The sequence below is a fragment of the Crocodylus porosus genome, unplaced genomic scaffold (genome assembly GCF_001723895.1).
Source record: "Crocodylus porosus isolate Cpor-Errol unplaced genomic scaffold, CroPor_comp1, whole genome shotgun sequence".
NCBI classification, from domain to species: domain Eukaryota; kingdom Metazoa; phylum Chordata; order Crocodylia; family Crocodylidae; genus Crocodylus; species Crocodylus porosus.
The window spans coordinates 225713766-225737825 of NW_017728886.1; the positions used below are offsets into that span (position 1 = coordinate 225713766).

General features: G+C 44.6%; 1 protein-coding gene across 2 annotated transcripts in view; it reads right to left on the reverse strand.

Moving 5' to 3' along the window:
• Nucleotides 1-24060, reverse strand: part of MMP16 (matrix metallopeptidase 16) — a 287844-nt gene that overhangs the window by 213570 nt on the left and 50214 nt on the right. The window contains exon 1 of one of the 2 annotated variants that reach the window (XM_019550171.1): nt 8952-9077. The exons of the other annotated variant lie outside the window; for it this stretch is intronic. Coding sequence (XP_019405716.1) covers nt 8952-8990 — 39 coding nt within the window. The 5' untranslated portion in view covers nt 8991-9077. Of the gene's footprint in view, nt 1-8951; nt 9078-24060 lie in introns of those variants that run through there. 2 annotated transcript variants of the gene reach the window in all.

Below are 24060 nucleotides of genomic sequence, written 5' to 3' on the forward strand. Positions count from 1 at the left end.
TGTATATGACCTGATTCACTCCCTCTGCTGGTCTCAAAGCTCCTGGCAACAGGAGTCCATGGTGTACGGCCTGAGCTCAGGGCCTGCAACCACAGCTTGTAATGTCTCTTCATTTATCTGGCATCTGATCTCATACATCTTTCATTTGCTCAGCAGGTGTTCAGCCACCCGTCCTGGACTCCCCATGTTGTCCACCACAAGCTGACCTTCCACACACACATACGTGCAGTATCTGCACACACGGGGGAGGGGCTACTTAGCTTGCAAGAATTTGGCAGGGGGGAGGAAGGTCCAGATCTGGGATGGGCCCTCAATCACAGGAGGGAAGTTAGGGGTTGTCCTAAGGGATCAATACAGTGAGCACTTGCACCATGAGAATCAGAATCAGCTGGTGCCCATTGGATTTCACCCATGGATCCAGGGCCAGGCAGAGGCCTGGGCGAACCGGGTGCTCACCCAGAACCCAGACAGAAAGGGGGCCCCAAAATGGTGAAAATAATTATTATTATTATTATCATCATCATCTCTGGCAAAGAGGCACTGATACTAAAAGTTTGCCTGGGGCCACCAGGAGTCTAGGTACAGTGCTGCCTAGATCAGACCAGGCAGAAGGGGGGGAAGTGCTGTTGGGCTGCTTCCCAGTGCTGAGTGCCTGAGATAACAGTTCCCACACGGGAAACCTTCCATCACGTGTCCATTTCCAGGAGTGGGAGGGAGAGAGGTCTGAGGGTTTTTTGGCATCATTTCTTCAGTGATTATGAGTCATATCTTCTATCCCTGACCTGGTGGTGGTCTCTGCCAAAACTGTTGTTTACCCTTTTGCCTGCTGAACTCAATAAATGCTATCCATGTCTTTCCGTAAGTACTTTGGGGGGGAGGGGAGCTGTTTACACTCAAGCACTTGAGGTATCTGTGCTTAGGCTTGAATCCCTCACAAAGTGCAGCATGGCCCAACAGAAATTTCAAGGTGTCAGTTAGGCAGATTTATGATCCCACTGAAGGGGACGTGCTCTCTTAAGTGACTAAGGGGGAGAGAGAGGAGGGGGAGGGATACCTTGTCTGTGCTCCAGGCATCAGAAGAGTAAGGCAGGTGTGAGGGGAAAACAGGGTGATTCACCCTACCCTTACACCCCAGCAATCCCCTCTCTGGCCCTAACCCCTTTGTGGGCTTGTCAGTCATAATGGCCTAAGACAGGGCTATGACCACAGGGTAGCCTGTGGCAGCCTCGGCTCCCCTTTCTGCCCCCTTCTTCCACCTGTTTTCCTCCCCCAGGACTCCACATTTCCTCCAGGACCCGAGTCCCTTTTACAATCACATGGAGCCAAGGCAAACTTTACCATCATGAGTTACACGCTGTCCTCATACATGGCCTGACTCATCAAAACAAATGTCAGGAGGAGTGGTGGCAGGTCTTGTGGGTCGTGCCAGCACAAGTTGCTGCGGTGGTACTGGAGAGCCTGGTATGCACTCTACACCTCTGGGAGGACTGCAAAGATGTGTGATCGGAGTTACTCCAGAACAGCCATAGCCCCAGTGTAGGGAATGGTGTCCCGGGGTCTCCCTGTGCCTCCTCCTCTGGGGGAACTGCTCTAGAGCACCCCTGGTCCCATGGGCATGGGGGGTAGTTTCTGCTCTGTTCTTGGTGAAGAAATTGGACAGGTCCTTATAGAAGGGTATGCTCTGCCTGTGGCCCAAAGCCATTTCTAGCATCAAGCATGCAATAATAATGACTCCTCATTACTGTGGTCTTGGCAAGGCACTGTTCCCAGTCTCTCTTGTGGCCCCATGCATGCATCTGCTGGGCAAGAAATCTCCAATATGATGAAGACATCTCCGATTCAATGCCCAATAGTCTCCTCACCCCAGATTGCACTGAGATCTCTTATTTCCCCAAAGTGCTGCTTACATTCCTGGGCCTGGCTGCTGGCTGGCAGATGGGGCAGGCTCATCCATGGTCTGGCTGTAAGGGGATGGATGGAAGGATGAATGCAAGCAGTGGCAAACACATCAGGGTGCAGTTTGTAGTTTGTGGTTCTCACACACCTCAGAACCTTGGGGCTCCTGCTCCCACAACACCTGCCCTCTAGTGCTCAGGTCACCTCCACAATCTCAAAGTGTCCAAGGGCTTTTAGCTGATGCCCCATGATTCTAGCAATCTCAAGCACCCTGCCTAGGGTGTAATAAATAGTGCAATGAACCTGGGGGGGCGGGTGGTAGTAGGACGTTAAGTCTGTCACGCAGTCCTCCAGTCATATGCAAGTTATTGAAATGTAGTAATACTTTAAGACCATGTAATACTTTAAGACCATGGATCCTTGAATTTACACCCCTAAGACTTTGCTTCCTGATTTAAAACTACACACATAACTGGCTCTTATTCCTGGTTTTTTTTTTGGGGGGGGGGGGGTTGTTTTTTGTTTTTTTTGTTTTTTTTTTTTTTTAAAACAGGTATATAGAGCTCAGCAACTTCATCTGATAAGCCTTGGTTGGCTTCATCTATCCCTGAATGTGCTGTCTCCTCTCTCTCCTTTCCCCCAAAATGTAGAATTTTTGAATATTTGCAACTACTCTTAATGATTACCCAGATGGGATATGACTTTCCCCATCTCAGGCAATTTCTCTAATTCATTACTAGGAGACAAAACAAGAGATGGCTAGAGAAGTACCTTATAGAAAAAACAGTACAGTGCAAAGACCCTGCCCCACTCCAGTTGAAATCAAGGGAAAATTACCCCAATTTCACATTTAAGTATTACTACATTTCAGTAACCTGCATTTGACTAAAGGACTGTGTGACAAACTTAACACCCCACCCCTCACCCCCGAGTTCACCACACTAGCCAATAGACCACTTCAGAAAACACACAATGGGCATGTTGTTGTCCTTAGTACAAACAAACAATTCTTTTGCAAACCTTCAAACAATTTCTTGGTAAAGAGTATATTGTCCTCCCTGCACGTAGCAGCTCCGCTGCCTGTCCTGCAGAAACACACTGCCGCCTACTGACCAGTAATGTTAGGGCAACTAGGCAATTAAAAACGTACTGATGGAATATTGACATAGTGCCAAATACCTAGTGATGTTAAGTCAACCTTTGCCTCCAATCACAAGGACTTCAGGAGGGTGACACCATTTGCCCCGGGCTTTCAAATTCTGTATGGATTTTAGGGAATCTACTGGGTTCACAAAGGGAAATAAACGTATTGCTTCTTTTGCAGGCAGCAAATTAGGAAGCTGGGGAAAGAGTTTCCTTTCCTCCCAATAAAGAATCCACAGTCTTCTGTGATTTTATATATATATATTACACACACACACACACACACACACACATATATATATATCAGATTATATATGCATATAAGTGGTGTTTCATTTCAATCCTGGAAAAATGTGAATTTGGGGTTACATTTTGAACTGAAATAGGGGATTTTTTTTAAATCAGAGAAATCCAGGATCCCTGGTAATGACACAAATGGGGTAACCATTGTGTCCACGTTTGAGATTCAAACCTAAAATATCAGGTATCCATTTATAGCTGGATCATCTGACGGGAATTCCACAGAAGGGCATAGAAAGGTGGAAACTCATGCCTTCGGTGCTTTACCAAGGTGCCTCAACCATTACACCACTGAGCCCTATCAGGAAACCATCTTTCTGCCTAATTTACCCACTATTCTCTTAGTGGCTTTAACTGAAGATAAAGCTGTCTTTCAAATCTCTTGTTCTATGGAAACTGTGTGGAAACACGAAGAAGGCATAAGTTTATAAAAGGTTGTGCAAAGAATCTAAAAGGTTCAGAAATGTAATAAAATCTTCTCAGCAATTTACTTGTTCCACTGGGAACCTGGAGTTGACTCAAACGATTTCATTTGTCCTAGTGATGCAGTTTCCAGCATTTACTGAACTTGAGTCCATTTTTAAACTATATGTACTTGACTCAGTGGTCAGTTACAGATAGAAAAGTATATCCTTTTCAAATGGTAAATCTTACAGTAATAGCCTTAGCAACCCGGTATTGTAGGTTTAAACTTCTTGAGTAGCTCATCAGCCAGAGTTTAGCCCAGTCAAGTTAAATTAAGGTCAGAGGTTCAACTATAGCTGCCTTTAAGCTGATGAGTTCTGGAATAAGAGGAGCTACTTCTATATTGCTGTAACATGGCTGGAGATTGTGTAAAGAAAAAAGGATGTTATCATTTTAGCTTCTTTCAGTCTACAGCAAAGGTTATGAAAATAGCTTCTCATTCCACTGAAAATTCATCTCAAAAGAAATTTGCCTGTTCTGAGATTTAATTCCATATCAGTCTTCTAATTTACCAATGGCATGTATGTTGCAACAACTACTTTTAGGGTTGTTACTCCATAATTTTGACCAACTCCTAGAGGTCTTCATCCCTAGATTGATTGTACATTAACACCTGAAACTGGTTTTAAGCACTCATTACGCAGTTTAAAGTTTCACCATGCCAGGGCAAGATTATCTTTGGTCTGTGCTATCCAGTTCATGTTACACTAAGTAGGGGTGGAGACTTATTTTGGCTGAAGGGCTGCTTAATAAGTTTTGGTGAACTGTCAAGGCCCACAAGAGTAGCCCTGCCCCTTGATAGGTGCCCCATCCCCGGTTGCCATTTTGGGATTAGAAGACATACCCGCTAACCACTGATCTTTGCCACTGGAAGTCCCTCCCCAGATGTACTCCTTTTTGGGAGGAAGGGGGGTTGCCATCTTGAAACCAGAAAAAAACAAATCATACACTAAAAATCAAACATCTACTATAACATATTTTATTTTTAAAAATATTTTTGGTCTTGATTTATGTGAGTTTGTGTAATGTATCTAGAGGCAATTGTATAATAGCTCAAAATAAAGTCTTACTCCTGTATATTGTGTGGAGAGGGTGTGAGGGGTACCTGGGGTGTGGTTGGGGGCTGGGTTTTTGTGTGTGGGTGGGTGTGAGATTTGTGGAGGAGTGCCAGGAGGATCTGTGTGTGTGAGTATGGTGGGGTGTGGGGTGGATATGTAGAGGGCTCCCCATATACCACCCCCCATGGTGCACAACCCCCACTGCCAGCAACATCAGCAACAGGTGGGCCCTCGGAGCACTCATGGGCTACAGCTCTGTCCAAGTCCAAGAAGCTGCACATGGCAGCAGTGAACAGAGTCAGGCTGGTGAGCTCCGTGGCACAGGGCTCCCCACAGTTTGCATGCAACTCCTGGGATTTAGCCAGGGCAGCTGGGGTTAGGGCCAAACTGGTCCATCTCCATCACATGGGGTTCCCCACCATTCTTAGCCAAGTCCAAGGAGCTGCATGTGAGCCACAGGGAGCCCCATGTAATGGACTAGGGCCAGCTCCACACTCCTGGCAATCCAGACCTCCAAATCAGCATGTGGGACCAGGGTGGGGCAGGCTGCTGCTGTGGCCTGGAGCTGGGGCTGCGCTTGGCTCTTCCCGGTGGGGACTGGGCCAGGCTGTGCTCAGGGCAGGTGGTGGTGGCAGTGCTGGGCTGCAGCCACCCCCAAATTCGCCGTATCCCCCAATCCCCTCTTCCAGCACCTGCCCCAGCCCTACTGCAAGCCCCACTCCCTCCTTCACCACGGGGGCCTCGTTCTGCCCCCCCATGCCTCTTCCCTTCCACCACAACAGACTTACCAACCGGACGCAGCTCTCCAAGCTGCCTGGCTGTGCTCCTTGCTGCCTAAGCGCTGCACTGCAGCTGCACGCATGCACGGGGCATTTATTGGCCACATCAGGCAAAAAAAGCTGATTTCCAGTACAGTCAATTTTCTTTATAACAGTGCCAATCTGATATCTAATTGATGTGACGGTGTACCACTATCCAACACCTCAGCTCCTGGCCACAGAAGCAGGCTGAGAAAGGTTAACTTGCCTGTCCAGCCACCACTGCTGCTTCTGTCTAAGCTTTGTGGCTGAGCCCACACAGAAAAAGTAGGGGTGCACCAATATAGCTTTTTGGGGCCGATACCAGTGGTCAATTATTAACAAGCCATGTCATCTGATACTGATCCAATTGCTGAGATGCAGCCCAGCAGCTTGGAGAGCAGCATCCGGCTAGTAAATCTGTTGGGGGTGAAGAAGCAGGAGCAGGGAAGGGAAGTGGGCCCTCTCTCACCAGGCCTTCCCATGCCAGCACCCCTGGCTATTTGCACTTGGGAGGGAGCTCCTGCTAATGCCAGCCTGGGCTGTTTTCAGCATCCAGCATCACAAGTCTTCAGGTCTCTCTGCTGCCACATTTTTTACAGTGCCCCTGGCTCCTCCAGCACCCCTGGCTCCTCCTGCGCTCTGCCCCCAGCTGCACTCCCCCCACAACTGCACCTGGTGCCCTACTCACCTCCAGGCTCTTCCCCTGCTTTGGAGGCCTGCCCTGCCCCTTCTGCAATGGGCGCAGCAGATCAAGACCCCCATGGTGAGGGATGAGCAGGGGTGGGGGTAGGGCAGGTGCTGCCCAGCCAGGGCAGGGCGCAGAATGGCGACAAGAGCAGGTTGTCTAGGGTCATTGGGGTGGGAGGGAGGAGCAACACCCACCATTGCACACGCTCCTGTGGCAGGCTTAGGGGGCATGTGCCTCCCAGATCTGCATGCTGGGCGAGGCTGAGGAGCTGCTGCAGGCTGGAGCCAGGGGCGGCACCAAGCTTATCTTGGTGGGGGTGGGACGGGGCCAAAGCTGTGCTCAGGTCAGGTGGTGGCAGCACTGGGAGCAGAGAGTACAGAGGGAGCAGCCCACGCTGCTGGGAAGAGCCTGGCACCACCCCCAGCCCCAGCCCACATTGGCAGCCTGCCCTCATCCCGTGTGCAAATCCAGGGGGCATGATTGCTGTGGTTCCACACATGCATGTGCATTTGTTAGCAGCATTATCAGCCAAATCAGCGAAAAAAAGTGTATTGCCAATAATGTCAATTTTCTTTTCATCAGTACTGATATGATATAGATCAATGTATCAGTGTACCTCTACCAAAAAGTGGTAGTCCCACAGCTGCAGCTGGCCAGGCAAGTTAACTCTTTCCTGCCTGCTCCCCTGGGACAGGCAGCCAGGCAGCTACAAGTACATGGGGGTGTATCTCCCCCAGGGAGAATCCCAAGGGATGGGGGGAGCTCCAGGGGGAGGGTTAAAGTGGGGGAGCCCAGAATGGGAAGCAGGGGATGCCTACCTTTCAGTCTTCTGGGCCTCTGCTGACCTGAACACATGACTGCTTCAAACTCAGCCTAGCACTAACATCCATTAATGTTTATGCAGCTTATAGTGTAACAAGGCCCTAAGAGGTTTACTTTGTCCACTAATTTCTCTCACACAATGGCTTCAGCTATTCTGTCACAGTTACATGAGGCAACTGCAGAAGATACAACATCCCAAATTATCATCAAAATTTCATCGTTGTGAAAGCTTTTGCAAAAGGAGAATGAAAGAGGTAGCTAATTGAAGCTAAAGACATGAAAGAATGAAATAGCGAGAAATAGGAAGGATAATATGTGACGTGGCAAAAAGGGATCACAGAACACAATGGGAAGGAAATTTGGATATGCACAGGGCAAATGAAGGCAAAAGAACAGAACAGATAGGAGAATAGCTGTGATAACAGAGGGTGGGATGTCCCAGGAGGGCAAAGATTCTCTTAAAAAAAAAGCAGTAAGTTGAGAAAGCATGTGGGGAGAGACGGGGTGGGGGGGAAATGGAAAGCAGGAAATAAAAGGAGAACTACATTTCAACTCTGACTCTCTGGTAGAAAAGTAAAAGTTCCAAGCCTTTGGCTGGAGAGAATACAAAACCCCTTTCCCAGATCTTTGACACGAAAGATTTACATTTTCAACCTTCACTGACAAATATGTCGGTTGACTTCCGTTGGCATATTAAGGGAGCTAAAGGAGAACGCTAGTAATTAGAGAGGGAGGTAGAACCAAAATTATATCCACTGCTCTAGGAAATAACCACCCTTCTCACAGGCAAAAATTTGTTCCCATTGCAAGAAGTGCCACCTAAAGTACACTTCAAAACTTAGCAATTTAATTTAACTATACAGTAATAATTGCATGTTAAAGTAACTGATAAAAAACAACTCCTAAAAATTGTAATAGTGTTTGAGAATGATTTGGTATGTTTTCCCCTTCCAGAAACCTCAGCAGGCCTGGGACATATTACAAAGCAGAATACCTGTCATTTTTTATGTGATGAAAGAAATTAAGCAAAACCCTATTTCTTTTAAATGACAAGGTTAATTAAATAGTATTTTCCTCCCTCACCAGCCATGGCCATGAGAATGAGAGATGTTTATAGAAGACAGAAAGACATTTAGGGCTTTGTAAACTATCCAAAGCAGATAGCTCATCATAACTTTTTGACAATGTGCTCAAGCCATTACAATTATCAGGGTGTTGGAAAAAAGCAAATTCAGCAAAACCAAGAATATTTTAAGCAAACTATTTTTGGTTCCATACTTACAAAATCCTGACTAGTAATCATATTCTGAACAATCAAAAATGAACACGGACAGTTAATTCTGGAAGACTCAAACAATCAAACAGAGAAGAGCTATCCAACAGGATTAAATAAAATTCTGCAGCTGCAGTCATTTATATTGTGCTAGTATAGGACTTTCAAGATACAGACATAGGAAATGAAAAGTGCAGTAACACTCGAACATAAAAGCTCAATACACAATCAGAGTGTGGAATGAAAATACACTATTTAGAAACAGACACTGTTATTTTCTGCTGCTAAAACTCACATACATTTTAGATCTTAATGGATATATATGAAAAAAAAATAGCTCAGAGTCTCTTAATGAGAGATTTTCCCCAAATCAATAAGTAATCCGACCAGCTAAAATAATAATACATTTTAAATAAAGGATTACTCAGGTTATGCTAGCCAGCTTTTACATTCACTCAAAGAAATATAAAATACAGAAGGCAGTGTCAGCTAAGAGTTTAGCTTACCACAGGCCATGTGGAAGGATGTCCCAATAGATTCTGCATCTTGTACTGGCATGGTATCTGCTGTACATAGTAACACTTTATCTGATGTAATAAGGCCTTCTGCTCTCAGCCACTTTAAGTCATAAAACAAATGATTAAGTGATTTCACCATAAGCAACTTCATGATGCATTGAAAGGGTGGGATGAATATAATGGACTTACTGCAAAACATGCCAGTTGCCTTGTAATACAATGCATCAGGAGGTATCTTTGAAGAAATCCTTTTGCTGCAAGTATATAGTATTTTACCAGTTTCAGAGTCTTTTAAAATTTGTCAACTGGTTTGGTGAGTGCAGACTTATGAAACATGTTATGCTATATTTTCTGTTTATAACAAGCACCCATTACCCAACCTATGTTTTACTCCAATTAAAACATAGTTAAAATCACTGCAACTCCATGCTGTGGTGATATCCAAACTCATCTCTAAAATTGCTTCTGTTTTTAAGATGGAATAATGTAAAATATCCCCAAAATATTCCCAGTCTGCTCATAAACACTGCCCTCCTTCACAACAAGCTTTCATTAAACAAAATCCACGAGAGAGAGAAAGATGGGCTTTGAAGATAATCACGCCCAGGCCACAAAATGCAATGAAGAGATTTCGTTTTCCAAAATAACCCTTCAGTGGTTCAATTGTACCCCACCATTCTTCCCGCAAAATGCACATTACCAGTAATTTTAGTGGAAGTGTTGCAAATGATAGCCACTACTGGGAGAACCCAGTGAGAAAAAATTGACCTTCATCCATGTCTCTAGTTCAGTTAGCCACCAGATAAGGTACCAACCAAATGAAACAAAGCCAAACATCTGAATTCCTGTTCAGTGTCTCAATAAATCAGTAAACTTCAAAACAGAACGTGCAACAAGGACTTGCATATATGACTTTATTAATGGCTAACATAAAAAGATGGTGATATCAGCAATTACTGACAGAGTTGTCCAAGGGCTGAACAATACTGAATCAATGAAATCTGTCCTCTGCCTCTATGAAACTCCATAACAAACTCAAATGAGCATATTCCCTGACAGCAGCCAAGGGACAGACTATAAACAGGGAGTGGGTCGTCGGGCCTCTGGGGCTTCTTTTGGTCCACACAATCCACCTTCAGATCTGAGCTGAGGGGCTTGACATTTATCCCACCTCCTTTCCTGTTGCTGAATAACGACAAAATAGAAAATTGGGGGGAGGGGGCAAAGGGAGAGTTGGGAAGCAGCACTAACTCCTTGGATGCTGGCCCACATTGCCACAGTAGCTCTGGTAACCATGGCAACAAGCCCCACAGGCCAGATCCAGAGGTGGATCATCCAGACCTTAAGAAGCCTCATGGATCAGACAACTTACCAAGGTTATATACTTGATGCTCCTGCAATACAAGATCTATATCTTACTAAACCTAACCGAACATTTTAAGGGTTTGTTTGGAATGTCACGTGTTCTCTGTCCTTTTCTGATAAATGAGAACACCATTTGGATCGGGTTGTCCAACATTTCCACCAAATGTTTGTATGAAATAAGACCAGAATAGTAGGAGTAAAATGGATTGCCCAGAATACCAAAAAGTCAGACTTCGTACTGTTTTTTCTCAGGTTATCTTTGGCCCCAACCCTCTTCAGTCGCTCAGCAAGTCCCTCCGCTCAGACAATATTTCACAGACTCAGAGAATCATAGACTATTAGGGTTGGAAGGGACCTTAGGAGGTCATCTAGTCCAATCCCCTGCTCAAGGAAGGACCATCCCTAACTAGGTCACCCCAGCCAAGGCTTTATCTAGCCAGGTCTTAAAAACCTCCAAGTATGGAGATCTACAACTTCTCTAGCTAAGCTGATCCAGTCCTTTACTACCTTCCTAGTAAGAAAGTTCTCCCTATTAAATGAACTAAACTTCCCTTGCTGCAACTTGAAACCATTGATCTTTGTTCTGCCATCTGCCACCACTGAGAAGTCTAGCTCTATCCTCTTTGTAAACACCCTTTACATCTAAAATGACAGTAAGTCAGTGCGGGAGGATTCTTTTCAGAACTCTTTCTGTGTAAACCTACAAAAATCAATGGTCTCCTTTGACTGGACAAAAAGGGATCCTAATTCTCAAATCCTCTGTGAATCACGAAACCAAAATGAAAAACGGAAGTTCCATTGTTCCATTGCAAGGAACCCGGCCTAAAATAATCACATTTAGACATGAAAAGCAAGACCCACAAAACCTATCTAATTACACACACACACACACACTTTAACCAGAAGGTTGTCAAGGTTTAATCTAATAAGGACTTGGATTTACTGCGATCTTTCTTCCATTAACTATACAATTTCCTTCTATTGTCAATAAAGGATCCAACGCAACTAAACAGGATAGGTATTAAAATGCTCTTCTCCAAACTGATCATCAGCTCACTGGGCTAGGTTTTAAACCCAGCTGTAGCATAAAACCAGAGTACCTACACTGGTTACAACAGAAGAATTCTAAGGCTAAGTACATACAGTCAAAAAGCCTGAGGCAGAATTGATCCAATCTTTGCAGGTTTCTCTAAACTGCATAGATTGAACTGATAATGAACATAATTCAGGTTTACTCTTCAGCTGGAAAAGGCAGACAGATGCCTGCAGTGGCCCAGACCAGAAGGCAGGGGGCGGTGGAGCACACATAACAGCCTGCTAGTCCTTGCTGAGCCCAGCCGAGCTGGACACATCCTAATGGGCTGCCCAGCATGTGCCTCCAACCCTTTCCTGTCCTCCTGTGGGGGAGGAGGGTTCCCCTCATCCTGGTGCTGCCGCCCCCCCCCAACCAGGCATCTCCGTACACTGGAGGAGCCCCAGCCCTCAAAGGGTTTCCCAGGCCAGGGTGAGGAAACCCCCATGAAGCATGAGGCTCCCCCCACCTGGGTGATGGCCAGCTGGGGTAGGGAGGGAAACAGCAACGAGAACTCCTCTGCCCCATTGCCGCTGTGGGTCAGAGACTTGCAGGGGATAGAACTGAACAGTTGGGCTGGGGCTGCAATAGGGGGGCTCTGCCCCACAGGGCTGACAGGTGCAGGAAGGATGGAGGGTAGGGAGCAGAGACTCTGCTGCCTCCGCTCTGTGACAGCTGTGGAGCGGGGCTGGATGAGAAGCACTAACAGAAGCTAGCCTGCCCACCTTCTGGGGGGGTGCGGTTAGTGGGATGTTGAGAAGCATCCTGGGATGCCAAGGAACTGTGAAGTAACTTGACTTGGGAGGGAATCTATGACAGAAGTTTGATAGACCAGTAACCTAAACCAATTAAATCTGATCCCTTCTGGTCTTTCTTAAACTGGGTTTGGACATTTTGATACCAGTTTATGCATATTGAACTTCTGTTCTGTTACAGGTTTAGATTAGTTTCTGATCCTTATACCAGTTGGTGTGTAATTTCTGTCCGTTGCTTGAGTGTATCCTAGTATGACCCTATGTTTAGTATTGCTTAAGAAAAAATAGGGATTTATGACTGTATTCACTGCTAGCTTTCCCTTTAGAAAATTAGAATCATAGAAAAATCATAGAAAATTAGGGTTGGAAGGGACCAGGAGGTCATCTAGTCCAACCTCCTGCTCAAAGCAGGACCATCCCCAACTAGATCATTCTACCCAAGGTGTTGTCTAGCCAGGTCTTAAAAGACTCCAAGGATGGAGATTGCACAATCTCTCTGGGTAACCTGTTCTCCAGTGCTTTACTACCTTCCTAGTGAGAGAGTTTTTCCTAATATCTACCCTAAATTTCCCTTGCTGCAAAAAAGACCATGTTCCTTGTTTTGTCCCCTGCCACCACTGAGAACGGTCTAGCTCCATCCTCTTTGAAACCACCCTACATGTAGTTAAAGGCTGCTATTCAATCCCTCTCAGTCTTCTCTTCTCCAGACTAAAGAAGCCCATTCCCTCAGCTTCTCTCAATGGTCATGTGCTCCAGCGCTAATCATTTTCAGTGCCCTCTGCTAGACTTTCTCCAATTTGTACATGGCCTTGCTGTATTGGGGGGACCCAAAACTGGACATGGTACTCCAGATGTGGCCTCATCAGTGCCACACAGGGAAAAATCACTTCCCTAGATTTACTGGCAACATTCTTATTAATGCAACACAGTATGCCATTAGCCTGTATGCTAGTGGTGCTGCATTTACCTCAGACCCCCTACTAACACACACCAAGATACCCTACGGACCTTGATGCTGCAGAAAACTGAACTGCTCCACAATTCGTTCCCAGTGAATTATGGGAGAACATGCATGTTCTATTAATGCACAGTCGAAACACAGGGAGATCCTTGAGGATTAGGAGCCCTAGAGTGATGTAACCTGAGTCATCCCTGCACAAAGGCAGATACCAGCCAACAGGAAAGTGAAACCTGGGCTCTACCTCACATCCTTAACCTGGGTGGGAAGCACCACAAATTATGTGCAATGCGTTTTTCTGGGTGTGACTGAGAAGGTCATTCATCAGTAACAGTCCAGTAGGAGGCAGGGGCAGCTGAAAAGTGAACCCACGCTGAACACCAAGCAAAATACAGCAACTCAAGATTTTCAAATGTACATTGTGTGAGGACCACAGAGGATGAAGGAAGATGAGGAGGAGCTCTATAAGGAGAGGGCTGGGGAAGTCATGAAGCGGAAGAGAATCAGCAAAGCTTTGTACATGCCTGAGAAACCCTCCTGCATTCATAGACCACTGTCATGGAGAAGAATGATATGAACAGGGAACCAAAAGAGAGCTGGGGAAAAGCTCAGGCCCATACTGAGGCCAATGAGGTCTTAGCAAAACTGAACCTCCTCCCCCTGGAAGTTCAGATAAAATTGCTTATAGATTTTTTTTTTCAGAGATACAGAAACAGGAGCCATGGTGACTCTAGACAGTCTTTCAATTCATTTATCAAACTGCTTGCAATTCAGATTTGAACACGGGTAAAACAATTACAAAGTCTGAATGGATATGTTAAGTAATGAACAACACATTTTAACAAAGTAATTTTTTCTTTTTTAAAATGAGCGTAGATCAATTGACTATTGTCAATTCTTTTGCAGTAAAATAACAGGATATGCTTTGCACATGGGAAAAATGGAAGCTTTGCCTGATTAAGGACTGCATAGGAACTGCAGAATGAAGTCACATGCTTTTGTCCATTAACCTTTCTTTAAAATAAGGGAAAAGATTTCAAAATGCCGTTTGATTTCCTGGAGTAGCTTCATTAATTTTTACAAAATTTTCTTTTCAGGAAGAATTAATGAATACATGCATTTAATTCTGCTTTGTTCTTTTCATCAGTTTCTCTCTCTCACTGAGATTTTTTTCCAGCTGTCAAAATGTCAACTATTCAAGACATGACCTAAAATTTCATGAGCTCAACTATCCCTGCAAATTGTGCATGGAACAGAAGCAGATTTTTTATCTTAGCCCTATGATTGGAATTAAGTATTTACAGGATCTAACCCTAAGCCAATACACATAACTGACATATTTTTGCCATAAAAATATTTTTAAACCTTTGTCTTCTTTGATTGACAAGTCTAAACATTTTATATCACATCTCCCCCTACACAAACATAAAGCTCTGACTTGTTCATAAGCAGCTGGATGGATTATTAGTGTGTTTGTATGCGTGTTATTCTTCGTATACAGACCATAGACCTAACTAGCATACAAAATATCCCTGTTACCAACAAAAACAGAATATGCTATCTCTACATAGCATGATTAAAATACTGAACCCACTCATTCAATTTCCAGTGGAAATGGAGTGAAATACATCTCCATTTCTGGAAATAATTTCCAAAGAAGGAACCTAATGTAACCTCTGAGACTAAACTTTGCAGACCGTCCTTCAGTAGTGACCAATATCTCAGTCAGAGACATACTGCATTGACAAACAGAAGATGTTGCACCACAAGGCTGCCTCATACATAACACAAAGAAGTGGTACAAGACCAAAATATGTGGGCAGCTGAAGTGCACAACAAATTAATTTCTAAAATATATCAGATAGGTATTCAAAATATCACAGAATTTATAACCCAGAAGATTCAGATGGCCAACATCATAAATAATTTACAAATATATATAAAAAAAATCCTGTGGCTTGTGATACAGTCAAAGACCTTCCCTTGTTTGTTTTTAAGTTCTACTATACAGCCACTACTACAGACTGTTAAGGCGTGATGACAAAGTGGTTGAAGTGTCTTTCTACAGCTCCAGAAACATAATGTGTAAGGTCTGGTTTACACTCATGCCAAAAAGCTACCTTCTGAGCTGGGGACAGAAGATATACATAACAAGGAGACATAGGGGGCATGTGCCCCCAGGTCTGTGGGCAGGATGAGGGTGGGCTGCCCGCTGCATCCTCAGGGCCAGAAGCTGAACTAACTTCTTCCTGGCACAGAGGGTGAGCTGGGGCTGCGCTCAGGCCAGGTAGGGTGGGGGCGGCATTGGGAGGGGGGCTACAGTGAATTTTGGGGTGGGTATAGCCCCCTCGTAGACCGTACTCCCAGCACCACAACAGTCCACCCTGCCCTGCCCCAGCTGTGGAGCACCTGCTCCAGCCCCAGCTCCACTCCTTCACTCACCGCAGGGGACTCGATCTGCCCCACAATGCCCCTTCCCTCTCAACAGACTTACCAGCCAGGCTGCATATTGGCAATCAGACTGGTATCAGGCAATATGGCTGGTCAATAATCGCCCATCAGTATCAGCCCAAAAAATCTGTACCAGTGCACCCCTATATATTACATATGAATATCTGAACTTGCAAAGGAAAAAAAACCTATATATTTTACTCTGTTTTGGAAACCAGCATGTGATCATGTCATTACAGGCTGCACTGTATTAAGCATTTACAAGAGAAGCAAGATTTGTGAAGTGAGATGTATCCTTTTTTTTGGATGAATTTTTGTAGTTAGAAGAGACAAGCAACAGAGTTTTGAAGCTTCAAGTGCCCTTCACTGGGTCACCTAGGAAACAGAAGTGACCTGATAAAGAGTACTCAAAGGCCAAAAGCTCTTCCAGTTACATATGTTCATCCAAAAGTGATATCATCTCATATAACAAAAGCCTTTTCTGTCATATCCCTTGACACCACTGCTACATTCATGAAATGCCAAATTTACTGACAGCACTCACTTTATTATTCCCTCACTAATGCAAACTAAACTGTGCACCCATCTTTGACCATGAGGGATTGCCAAAGCAGCAGCCGCATTCATTCCAGACTCTTTTTTTTTTACTTCCAAAATAAAACCTCACAGAAATTCTATATAGTGAAAAAAGTGGGCTTTTCTGGCTTGTCATAGATAGTCACAGCGTGCTTTCAAATCCCTGCTGTAGGATCCAAATGAAAGAGTTTCTCTTTTCCCTTCCTTGGGAATTCTACAGAAGATTAAGTAGTGCAACCATAAAAAAAATCTAAAGAAAGAAAAATGTCTCTCTCTCATTCAGATCAAAATCATAAATAATTAAAAATACTGTATGGTGATTTCAAGCAAAATCCATTTTGCTTGAATCACCCACCATAAGCCAATTATGCTCAGCCTACAGCTTCAGAAGCCATGTCATCTGGCCCATAGGTCCAGAAATTTGGTGGCAGGTAAACAGTAGCAGCATTAATCAGGCCTATAGACTGACTCTGTGCCAATCACCTGGCCCATGTGGCTGGATGGTCTGGGCACCGCTACACCAATTTACCTGAACTTACTACAGCACTCACAACACTCGTGTCTGTTGCACAACCATCCTAATGACTTATAGATTTTTTTTTAAATATTTGAGTGGCTATAATCTTTTTGTGCATTTCTCACCATTCCTTCTAAAAATAGAACTGAAAAAAAACCTTCATTTTTCAACATCAAAACCATCTTCCAACAACTGAATGCTATGGCTGGTTAGCAGTATGATGTAATCAAGGAATCCTCATTCTGTTCTAATTGGCCATGCTATTTTCCTAAACTAACCTGTAGATAAATGTGTAGTGGAACATTTCATTCCAGTGGTTGTAAAATATGATGTAGTATACACATATTGGTGAAGCCACGAGGTACACACAATCATCTATTAGTGTTAAGGCACGCACTGCATTAACTAATTGTTTCCTAGAGTTCTTCATAAAATATAAGTGCTTTATAAGTTACCATTAATAAAAGAACAGTAACACATTTTCTTTATTCCTTCAGCTACTACTAACTTTAAAGGGACTAAACATGATCTTTTCATAACACATTTTATAGAGCATGTCTACACATCTCCCTACAGCACCTCCTTTGTTACTGCGCCATAATTTAGTACTTCCTTTTAGAAGCGCTAAAGGACAGCGCAATAATAGCCTGTACTGTGCCATACACACTGCACACAGTTATTTTTAGCTGCTGCGTCTCCATAGCAACATGCGATAACAAGGGAGTACATTGCTACAGGGACGTAGCTGTGGAGTCACAATTTGTGACCACTGGCACTACATCACCACAGCACATTGCTATGGCAACACAGCATTACGTGTAGATGCGCCCATAGTGTGCTTTCCTAGCAAACCAAGCCAAAGTCACATATAGACAGAAAACACGATATTTTCAAAATAAGCAAATCACATTATACCGAACTCCGAACTGAGCCTCTGAAATGGATCCCTAATCCACATTTTCAAAACAGAATGAGAGTCCACCTGCCCATTGGTCTAAGCTTAGAAATAATAAAGCAGAAGGTAACAATGGCCTCTTCTCTGCCACCCCTGACTGCTGCCTCCGCCAATCGGCCCCTGAGCGGGGCGAGCAGAATAAGCCCCCTCCATACCCCTTTGCCAGATGCCAGAGAGAGGTGGAAAAACATCCCCATGTACCCCCGTCACCTAAGTGGCTATGCTGGCCAGCCTCTGGCTGTGCCCCTTCCCCTGGAGAGGTGAGGAGACAGAGACCATGAGGGGGGAAGCAGCCCCTGTCACGGTTTCCCAGTAGTGGAAGTATCTTCTGGTGGGAGGGCTGTGCTGTGAGCAGGGGCGGGAGAAGGAAGGGTAGAGCTGCCACAGACTGCACAGGGTAAGCATTGGCACTGAGGCTTGGAGGGGTGCCATACCCCTACAAATCCCCCCTAATGCCACTGCTACTCACCTCGCAGTCTGCAGCAGCTCTGCCTGCCCCACTCCCACCTGCAGCACAGCACCCCTGCTGGGAAAAGGCTTGCGCTTCTGGGAAACGGGGGCTGTTGCCATCGGGATCACTCCCCACTCACCACTCCAGCAGCAGGAGTGGGGACACAGCCAGAGGCCAGCCGTCATGTGCCCCTTCGGTGACAGGGGCATGAAGGGAGGTTATTTCCCCCTTCCTTCCAGCATCCGATGAGGGGGCATGGAGGGAGCTTATTCCGCTGCTTGCCCTACACAGGGAGCAATCAGCAAAGGCAATAGCCAGGGCTGGCAGACCCTGGCTGCAGTCTCCCAGGGGCAGAGGGGGAAAATAAACCCCCTTCCTGCCCCCTTTCCCTCAGGGGGCCATGCCACTTAGCATCTGGCCACCCCCCATCCCAAGTGGGGAGCACCAGGCAGACCCCGGCTCAGGTCCCTGCCTGTGGGACAGAGGGGGGAAGAATTAAACACCTTCTCTAGCCAGTTCACTTGAGGCTACTGCTGGGGCTGGGTATACACCCCTCACAGCACAGCTTCCCTGCAGCCAAGGATATGGTCTAGTGCCCTCGGCTTCTGGCCTGAGCCACTGCAGACATGTTCCTGCATTTCCTGAATGTCTACTCACTTGCAAACTGGTTTAATCTAGGCTAAACTGAAAATATTGAATCAATTCAGGCTCCAGCTTTTTCAATGTCTGTCCCCGGCCCAAATGGTGGAGCTGCAAATGCTGGCTAAACTGAAGTTTTCCCTTTCTTTGTCAAACTATTCAGTGATTTTGTAATATTGGCAAACCCCAAACTGTTCCTTTTGCATAGGATTTAGAGTCCTACAAAACTGTGCACATCTATAAATATATGGCAAGTCAGCTTCATTTTTCCTTTTGACATTGGGAAATTCTCTGTTTTGGCTCAATTTTGAATTGACACACATCAGTTTACCACAGACCATTTGGAACAGAAGCAGTTCCTATATCTAAGTTTTAGCTTGCACCAGAGAATCATTTAGGTGTAGCAAACAGGCCAAAAGAGGCAACTTATGTAAACACTCCTTCCACAAACTTCCTAGATGTGGCGGGTGGATTGTAGAAGCCAAAAGCCATTATTTTAAATTACCACAGGCTTTCTCTTGCTGTAAAACGCATTTACCCCATACTTTCAATCCACTTACACCTATCAATAGACTGGAAAACCACAATAAACCTGCAGTGGCATCCAGAGTACACACAATAACAGATAAGAATCCTTTAAAGTGGAATCATTTCATTTTCTACAGTCCACATACAGTTTTGGTACTGACAACCATTTTCTTAACCAGAACTACACACGAGGCCCAAGCACTGGCTACAAGCCAAACTGCAACTTTCTGACAGGCTTTGCTTGGTGGCTTGCAATGCCTCTTACCTCACTCCTAATAAATGATGAAGTAGCTATTTAGTTGCTTGGAATTCCCCACTATCAATCTTATGCTATACCAGCAGCACAGCATAACTTCTGTCTTTGTTGGAATGGAAGAAAGCTCCAGATTCCTGGGCAGAAAGTCTCTTAGGACAGGTACAGACATTACACTTTTACTGGTATAAGTGATCAGAAACTGGTCTATACCTTTAAAAGAAGTTTGGTACACAAAACTGATCTATACCCATAACAGAACAAAAATTCAACACACACACACACAGGTTTAAAAATAGTGGAACTCAGTATAAGATTTGTTCCCCACACCAAAGAGCAAATGTATGTTCTTCACTACCAATCTAAACTACACCACTTACAGAAAACCACGAAACTTAGACTGGTTCCACCTCAGGCTTTTTCAATGTCTGTACCTAGCCTTAGATTATTTGGTGTTCCTCATTTAGGTAAACGGCACTACACTGGAATACATCCAGGAGAAACTCTCCCAGGTGACCTCCATGCCCTTTTGCCTTGTAGTTTTCCTTTATATCAGTATTTGCCCAATCCACCAATTCACATTTTGCAACTATGGCTCCTTTTCTGACATCCCACAAATGAATAGGGATCAGATTTACAAGAGCTTTAGCAGTTAAGATTCCCCCAAGACATGGGTCTCAAAAAAGGTTTCAGCCTTATCTTTTTTTTTCTGAAAAGCTACCACAGCAGGTAGCTGTTAAAAGGTTTCTGCCTCCAGAGACAGGATGACTTGTTCACTGCAAAACAGCTGTCTATAAATCATACGTTTTTCCTGAGCTGAATCTTTAAAGGCACTTTTCATAGAGTGAATTTGCAAACCACATTCCCTGGCTTTTGATTACAAAATTATTAGCTACAATAAAATCCAAACTGATAACTAGCTATCCAGAGTCCTTGCACAAGTTCCAAAGGTACAGTTTTCAAAGCCAGTTTTCTCAATTTTTGGAAGGATGCACCATGCCCAAGTCACTATCTGCATGTGAGAACAATTATTTTGTTCAGTTTTGGATCCCCTTGTTAAGAATATTTCTGATCTAAGAGCTTTTATGTTTGAACCACTGTCCAATATTTCTAGACATTTTACAGCCCAGATCCTAGACATCAATGAATGGCTAAACTCTCAATATTGTTACTTAACTGCCCAGAACTGGCAGTATTCTCTCACATTTTGTTTGTTCAGTGTACCCCCAATTCCCAGACTGCAAGAGAGGATTTCAGCAGGTTCTTATGAAGGTCACCTTATATTTATTAGTTTGTTTTGCAATCAGTTTTTTCACAATGCTAGCATTTAGCTGAATGGTTTCCCTTACATTTTTGTATCATTGCCAATTTCCCTTATTTTACAAACAAAATGTGTCACTTTTCCTAATCTCTACAGTTCAGAAGGGTTCCCTCATTCCATTTTCTTCTAGCTCTTAGTTACATCCTACCCAGGTAAGATTGATAGCTGACTCTAAACCACATATCTGCAGCACCATCAGAGCTAGTTAGGTGGTAAAAAACTCCCTTTGGTGTCCATTTTGCTAGCCATTTGTTTGAGGGCTGGTATTGAACTACCAGTCAAATAATTCTCCCAATGAGCTTTTCCCTCAAAGGGATGAGAGGGGGGAGGGTCACTTTATTTGAGCTAGACCTATATGATTCTCCTCCTGGGCCTCTCTAGGTTAAAAACACAATAAAATCTGTTCTAAGTGTCTAGCCTTACTTAAGTTTTCCAGTTAGTCCAGTTCTACATCCAAGTGGGCTTTTCCCAGGATGTAGCAGCGGAAGAGGAAAATGGAGTTGACAGGAGAATCAACATGCTGGCTGGAAAATGCTGCAAAGCCAAAGTCTGTACCACTGGCAGCCCTTCCTCTGCCTATACTTGTGTGGGCTCTAACCAGGTGCAACCAATGAACACTGAGGCTTGTACCCAAATTCTGGTCTTGCTTTGCAGAGGCTGTGACCTGCATGTCTCTCTCTGGAACAGCCAGATGGAGAAGTGCCTGCAGTGATGTGCCTCCTGGTGGATTTTCTCAAGAATCAGGTATGGGAGGCTGAAAGAGCAGGTAGATATGTGTGTCAATGCTCCTGAGCCTGAGGCCTACAGCATCATAGAAGAGGGAGAACCAAAAAAGGCATTGGAAGACACAGAAGACTCAGGTATGTAGGAAGCTGGCAGCTTGTCACTTCTGGCAACACATGGCACTCCTCTTCCAGGCCTGCAGCTGTCCAGCTGGAGAACAGGAATGAAACCCATGCAGTGGATGCAGAGCCCGCTCCAGTGGCAGAAGAGGCCAAGGATAGAGACCTCTGTCACCAAGAGGAAGCAACAAATGATGATGGTTGGAGGCAGCCTCCTGTGGGGCAGAGTGGAATCCATCTGCGGACCTGGCCTGTTGGGTTGGGAGATCTGCTGATACTCTTAAGGATAAGGCTAGGATCTGGAATGACCTGGATAGACTGGAGAAATGGTCTGCAATCAATCAGATGAAAGTCTATAAGGACAAAATGTAAAGTCCTGCATTTGGGACAGAATAACCACATACACAAACAAACTGGGGAACAACCGGCTAGGCTGTAGCACTGTAAACACTCCTGACTCAGCAGCACTCTTTCTAACACATGGGCCCAGGCAAAATTCAGGGTCTTGCAAGTTTTTCCCATTCAGAGAAGAAATTGATACTGAAGTCAGGTATTTTTGATATACTTCTCTACTCAGTTCTATGAACACAAAAATCCCCGTATCTTCAATGCAGGAGGAAGCAACAGCCAGGCATTTTCCTTACTCACAGGTTAGAAAAGACTATTCTTGAGGCTTCTTCGTCAGCGAACCACCTATGCCGCCATTCAAGCAATGCTAATGCTTCCTTCAGTCTCTTCTTACTCCTTCCCCACTTGGGCTTTCTCTCTTCCACACACTTCTCTGCCTACAAGGATACCTAACCAAAGCCCTCAGACAGAATGGTTGAATTCCTGAAAAGCTTTGCATTTGTCTTTGTTTTTTGGCAGGCAAATGCACTGTATTGATTCTAACAGCTATCTTAAATAAAAGGTAGTAATTAAAATTACCACTCAATGAGGCTGAACCAAACCTATAAGTCAGCCTTTTATTATACAAGAAGAAGCCATTTTATGTATATAGAGTATGTCTCATCTCTGAACTGTCAGCCTTGTTCTGATTTCTGAATCCTAATAGGAGCGGATGTTCAGCTTCAATCTAACAGGTTAGCAGGGGTTTTCAACCTTTTTAAATAAATGTACCCACAGCAGCCCCCTTTTTAGTAAGTGCACCCCCAGGGGAGAAGGGGGTGGCAAGTGGCCAGACGTGGAGCAGGGTGGGGGGGAGGTGGCTAGCGGCCAGACACAGAGAGGGTGGTGATGAGCGGCAAAGTGGCAGCAGCACGGCCTCTGCGTGACCCTGCTCTCGCCCTGCCCCAGCCCTGCTCCTGTGAGGCAGTGGCACAGGGTGGCGGCACTCCGTCTCCACCCAACCTCTGTGTACCTCCTGGGACCTTTCAAAATACCCCAAGGGGTACACATCCCCCTAGCTGACAACCCCTAGGTAATTAGATTGTTATTTAATAAAATAATTCTGAAAAGTCAATGCTTATGAATATTTAAACTTATCAGCCTGTGTCTGTGGAATCAACAAAGAAACAGATATTTTATAATTAAGGCATATAGGCTAGGTACAGACATCCAAAAAGTCCAAAGCAGAATTTGGCTTGTTTTTTTCTGTAAGTAGCATAGTTTAGATGGGTAGTGAACAAAACACATATTACCCTTTGGTGGGGAGGGGAGCAAATCTTAGATCAGGTGCTGCCATTTTTAAACCAGTCTATGTGTGCTGAACTTCTGTTCTGTTATGGGTATAGATCAGTTTTGTGTGACTAAACTTCTGTTAGGTGTAGAGACTGGTTTCTGCTCACTTATACCAGTAAAAGTATAATGTCTGTACCTGGCCATAGATAGAAAACCAGGGTAAACAGTTTTGATGGCATAAATAAATGGGCCTTACACATTTCCTTAACTTTAAGCTTATGATGAAGTCCCACAGAAACTAAGGGCTACACACTATTTCCCTAAATAGCACATACGTAGCTGAAGTTTTCTGTATTTATGCACAATTTGTAATTCAGCTCTCGAGACACAACCATGCATGTACTCACTGAACACGTGTAGTAGGGCTGTGCTCTTGATCATCCAAGTATGTACTTAAGGCTGTATAAGTCCTCAAATTTTAGTCACCAAAAACAGAGGGATGTGGGAAGGAAGAGCAAAAAGTAGAGTTTGACTATGTTTTAGTTGAATAGCGCAGTGAATAGGGCATTTGCCCAGCAAGCAGGAGACAGATTCTAGCTCCCCCTCACCCAGAGAGATTTGAAGCTGCATCTCCTGCTTCCCAACAATGTTAAGCCACAGGCAGGACATTATCCCGGCCTTTCTCCAGTCTTCCTCTTGAAGCTTGCTTCCTGTGGAGCCAGGAAAGGGATCTGTGGGGTCAGGGTTAAACAGAATCTGAAATGATGCATGATCTTCAAAAACTATATTTACAT